At 38.1% G+C, this 5,643-nt stretch overlaps 1 protein-coding gene across 1 annotated transcript; it reads left to right on the top strand.

Moving 5' to 3' along the window:
- The first annotated feature begins 1,575 nt into the window (after positions 1–1,575).
- Positions 1,576–5,250, top strand: LOC149571380 (pectinesterase-like). Its single transcript, XM_089812918.1, has 2 exons — positions 1,576–2,547; positions 4,310–5,250. The coding sequence occupies exons 1-2, from the start codon at positions 1,578–1,580 to the stop codon at positions 4,993–4,995; spliced, it is 1,656 nt and encodes a 551-aa protein (XP_089669044.1). The 5' UTR covers positions 1,576–1,577; the 3' UTR covers positions 4,996–5,250.
- The last annotated feature ends 393 nt before the right edge of the window (positions 5,251–5,643 follow it).

Raw genomic sequence — 5,643 nt, 5'->3', positions numbered from 1 at the left:
GTAGTGACAAATGAATGTCAGCAACTCTTTGTGTTTTTAGGTAAAAGACATAATCAATATCTAATTCTTTAAATGTATTTCTTGGAGGGAGTTATAACTCTTAATTCAGAGGAAAGCTATCAATCTCATGATAGCCTTTCCCATGGTTTGGTGAGCTTTGTTCTTCATTCTAGACAATTTGAGTTAATGGAACCTCATAATGAGAGGTAAGTTATATACTTTTAATGATGTCAAGAAAGATCAAATTGTGTTGTGGTTTGTACAATGGTAGCTTTTGTAGCTTTTAATCTGCCTAAAAAGTTTCAACATGAATATATATGCTGTCCTATTCAAAACGACTTTATAATTGATATAAAATCCTCCACCAAAATATTTGACGACAAAGTAAGCCTACTATTTAAGTATAGCTTTGACTGGGGACTCGGGGAAGGGATACCGTGGACAAATTTTACCGGACCCATGATTTCGAAATATAACGGGCACCGCACCGATTTAAGTATACTTACTGAATCAATAATTTTGCGTCCTCTGGACATCGCTCACTTAATTCGAATTCAGTAAACATGAATACAAAACGCTTAACATTGACTCGCATGTTGCGTCCACATGAGATTCAAGCGTGAAAGGTGCACATTCATTCTACTGCATTCAATAGTTCTCAGAGTGGATGTGTTATATCCCTGACATAAAAAATATCTCTCCAAGAAGAAAATCGTGGCCCCGGCTTATTATCTTTTTCCATCTACTACTTTTTGTCAACGCAACTCCTGCTATTGACAAGAGTCTCTCTGCAATGATACAAATTTCCAGTGCAAGGTCCTTCGTCGGTGCCAATATTATATCCGAGACCGTGCCGTATTGTGTACCCAGCAACATGCAAAGTTGACAGTAAATAATAATTAATACAAATTCAAAAACGCGGTTTTGAATTCCAATTAAATATTATTTACTCGGTAGACTTTGGGATTGTCCGCCGTTTGCTTGGCACTCAATAATTGCATCTCATTGAACAGCCCAACCAGTGGGCACCATACTCTGCTTTCAATTTGGCCTGTCGTAAGCTATTGCAATATAGTTGGCACGGTATCTTACGTCGATTAGAAAGGTGAAGGTGAAGGTGAAGGTGAATGCACATTGATGAGCAAAAATATCGCTGTGCGTATCAGAGTTTGATATTATGCTCTGCACCAGTCAATACGGCGGTCATTGGGCTACGTGGAATCATGTCATCGGGTCAGTAAATTATCGAAGATGCCAAGATTCCTTCTCCCAAACGACCCCATTCCAGTCGGTGATCGTGGCTTACTGCATGGGGACGTCTGTCCGTTGTAACGCAAGTCAAACGGCTTTGCAGTTGTGGCAGAAAAATATATCAAATCCGTTTGTCTGCTTGGAACGTCCGACAAACGTAGTCAGTGGAAATGAGCTTTCTGTACTTCCAAAGCTGACTCGTTTATTGATCGAGAGCGGTGCCAAGTTGGTCGTGGGCGATTAAACACATGGCGGTGCTACGATTTCCCATAATGCTCCAATCTTCTATAAAACCGCTCTCCCCAGTTCCCATTTCCTGTGAATTCATGAGTTGCAAACTGAGGGAGAGGATCAAGATGGCTTGTTTAAAAGCGATGCTTACGTTTTCTGTGGTGTGTTTAATGTTTATCCAAATCAAAGGCGATGGAGTTGCATCTCACAATGCTCTTCAATCTGCATGCAATGTGACGTTGGAGCCGACATTTTGCATGTCTGCCTTGACGTCGTCTGCGGGGTCATGGCAGGGAGGCTCCAAAGATCTTGGAAGAATTGCTCTGAAGGTCACAATTGTGGAAGCCCGAAGAGTTTCTCATCTTATTTCTCGACTGAATCGGTTGGCAGTCACCCCACGGCAATTGGGCGCCCTTCAAGACTGCATTCAGCTATTCGGTCTAACACTGGGTGATTTGGAGAAATCTCTGTTGAATGTCAGCAATTCAAACAGAAACTTTTTGGCGTGGAGGCAGGCATTTGATGTCGAGACTTGGCTGAGTGCAGCTCTCACCAATCAAGCCACATGTTTGGAAGGCTTTCAGGAGGCAAGTGGAGGTCAACAAATAACTTTCACTAGTAATTTGCGTAATGTGTCGCGGCTTCTCAGTAATTCTCTTGCTTTAGTGAAGAATATTTCCGTTGTGGGAAAAAACCACAACAGGCGTTTGTTGTCAGAAGGAAGTCATCGTGCAAATCATAAAGAATTCCCGCCATGGTTGCCCGCTGCGGATAGAAGAAGACTTCTACAAGGCGATAATACAGTTTTAGCTGACAGTGTGGTGACTGTGGCGCAGGATGGCAGTGGTAATTATACGACAATTAACGACGCCATCAGCGCTGCACCGAACAATAGCTTGGACAGATATGTGATTTATGTCACAGAGGGTGTCTACCAGGAGTATATAGAAATTCCAAGTTATAAGACGAATATTATGATGCTGGGTGATGGGATAAATGTTACTGTGATTACCGGCAACAGAAGCGTGGTAGATGGATGGACTACGTTTCGCTCTGCAACTGTTGGTAAGTCATTGCAGTCTTTCTCATGCTAATCGATTGAAACTTTTATTTCTTTCTTAGATAATTTTGCATAGATCTCGAAACAGATCGTGCAAAGTGGTGCTAATTTTTAGTGAAGATCCCCAGGGCCTAGGCTCGGTAAAATCAAACTGAAGGATCTCGAGATAACTAAAGTAGTTATAGAGTGAGTGAAACTATACAATTTAACCTCTTTAAAATTTTGTTTTCCATACTCGTTGCAATTTTCCCCGGTAGTGTAGAGTTTCGACGTTTGAATTTAAAGTTTTCGAAATCATTAGGTGACTGACTTTTCCGTTTCTATCGGCGTTTCAATTTCTGTGAATATATATATATATATATATATATGATTTTAAAGGTAGAAATATATTAAATATATCTATTTTACAATACAATTCTTAAATTATTATTTTGATTGGATATTTCGTATTTTTGTATGTTTTCATATAAAGCATTTGATTAGGAGAGTTCTCTATATCCTAATCATATATAAAATATTAGACAATTGTTATTTTATGTTTTTTCATTTCTAAAATGTAAAAATCTATTAAATTTATAGTCATTTTAGTGTTCATTGCCTATAATCTTAGTATTGCCCCTTCAACATAGATCAAACTAGATTATCAATTGTTATGATGAGATGATTAAAGACAACTTAAGTAGATAAATACTTGAGATTAAATAGAAGTAGGGAGAAAGGTATAAGACATAAGAAGAAATGTAAGAGGTAAGAAAGCTTAAATACAAGTAGGGAGAAATGTATAGGACATAAGAAGAAATCTAGGAGGTACGAAAGCTTAAATATCTAGAAAACTGAAGCTATATATAAGATTACGATCAAAAGAAAGAGACATTATCATTTAAGAAATAATATTATTGTAATTGAAAAATTGAATAAAAATTAAAATAATTAATAAGATTCAAGCAAATGAAAATTAAAATTAAAATGTGTAAGTAGAATGAAATTTTCCAAATCTTTCGCCTAGCCGTATATTTATATTGAAAATTTGAGACAAAAAAATCTTCCTATTCTTTCTTTGTTACCATCTCATTCTATTTAAAAAGATGATAGTTATCTTATACGATATCTCCACTAGATCTATCTCTTATTATAACATTAATTAATAGATAAAGTTATATCTATACCATCCCATTGTCATCGTATCTTTGACTTTAAAGGCTCACATTTCAAGCCCAATTCTTGAATAGAGGGGTTCATTTTTTCAAGAAAGGTTCATAGTTCAATAAAGATAATTTCTCCTAGGGTGGTCAAACGACTCTTTCCTATAAAACTTCTTAATAACTCTCATAAAACGACAAGGAGGCAGATTTTTTATCCAATTGAGCGGGGCATCTATCATGTAGGCTTGTACTCACATAGGGCGGACAATTTTTTGGGATTTCTCCTTTGAATTTGTATTTTATAACTTCACCCTACCTCGCCTAAGGCATGTGTGGTTTAATAAGAGATGGATGTTTGACTTTACACCAAGCAAACAACAATACTGCTAAAGTAAACCACGATGATATATTAATATTTTCTTACAATAACCTTATAACTAAACCATGATGAGATCATGAATTTAAATATTAAACCTAGGTAAGATCCAATCTGTATGACGACGTTAACCCTAGCGGTGTTTGTCATTATATGCTTTAATGGCGAAATATTTGACTCAGCAACTAAATTAGTTCAAAATTGATGACGTTTTTGACTCAAATGCTATTGCATGGTTTTGCATTGCAGCGGTTGTGGGCGCAGGCTTCCTTGCCCGGGATATCACCTTCGAAAACACGGCAGGCCCGGAAAAACACCAGGCGGTTGCTCTCAGAGTCGGCTCCGACCTCTCAGCCTTTTACCGTTGCAGTTTCCTCGGTTACCAAGACACTCTTTACGTTCATTCCTTCCGTCAGTTCTACCGGGAATGTGACATTTACGGCACCGTAGATTTCATATTCGGAAACGCCGCAGTGGTTTTCCAGAGCTGCAATCTTTTGGCCAGAAGACCGATGGCGAATCAACAGAATATATTTACGGCTCAGGGAAGAAGCGACCCGAATCAGAATACGGGCATTTCCATTCAAAACTGCAACGTCACCGCTGCAGATGATCTTGCTGCGGTTAAGAGCTCTTTCCCGACTTACTTGGGGAGGCCGTGGAGAGAATACTCTCGCACGGTTATTATAAAGTCATCCATTGATGACGTGGTTCAGCCACGTGGCTGGCTTGAGTGGTCGGGGAACATGTCTCTGAGTACTCTCTATTATGGTGAATATATGAACTGGGGAGCAGGGGCAGGAACTGCAGCGCGCGTTCAATGGCCTGGTTATCATGTGATGAACATTTCTGATGCTTTAAATTTCACTGTTTCAAATTTCATCTCTGGAGACACGTGGTTAGATTCTGTGCCCTTCACTGCAGGCTTGCCTTGAAATGAGGATTGTTCCTCTGCTCATGCCCTGTGTTCGCCATACGACGACGAGTGTCTTTGAAGATAAAGATGACCCAAAAGGCAGTTCACATGGAGGCTGCAATTCGATAGCCACCGGCGCCTGTTAAATTGATTTTTTAATACCCCTAAATGTCCAATCTTTCAATTGCGTTTCATTGTATGGTGTAAACAAGCTCACTGATTCCCAAACTTTTCAGTTTACATGGTAAATGTCAATAGAATATTGATTTTGTTAGTCCCCTGAACGAATGTCATATTAGATGCGTTCTAAGGTTCGTTTTAAAAATGAATTATGATATACCAATTTTAATTTTCTGATTGGTAGGATGTGATTTTTCTGAGTATAAATAAAATGAAAAAAAAGTGTACCCATAATTAATTTTATGTTGGTCTTGTTTCTATTTTTTTTTATGGACCAAGATTAATTATTAGTCCCTGCCTTTTTAGGGCAGGGATCTAATGTTTTGGATGAATCTGATTTTTTTTTCTTTTTTTCTTTTGGCTTGTGCAATGCCATATTGTAAAGTTTCCGGAGGCAATATTTAGAAAAACAATTATGATATGGTTATTTCTAATTTCTGATTGGAGGAAGTGAAAATTAGCGAGGCTTTTAGGCTTTTTCAAGTTT

Source organism: Cupressus sempervirens, chromosome 2 (genome assembly GCF_028749045.1).
Source record: "Cupressus sempervirens isolate cs-2001-9-10 chromosome 2, ASM2874904v1, whole genome shotgun sequence".
Lineage (NCBI taxonomy): Eukaryota > Viridiplantae > Streptophyta > Pinopsida > Cupressales > Cupressaceae > Cupressus > Cupressus sempervirens.
Note: the sequence above shows the minus strand (reverse complement) of the source record. Positions and strands in the feature narration are given on the sequence as shown.

Bases quoted from the DNA above. Each gene is read 5' to 3' on its own strand.
- LOC149571380 (XM_089812918.1), top strand. From the start codon at position 1,578: ATGAGTTGCAAACTGAGGGAGAGGATCAAGATGGCTTGTTTAAAAGCG. The intron at 2,548-4,309 runs GTAAGTCATTGC...TTTGCATTGCAG, and splicing joins GTTTCGCTCTGCAACTGTTG to CGGTTGTGGGCGCAGGCTTC.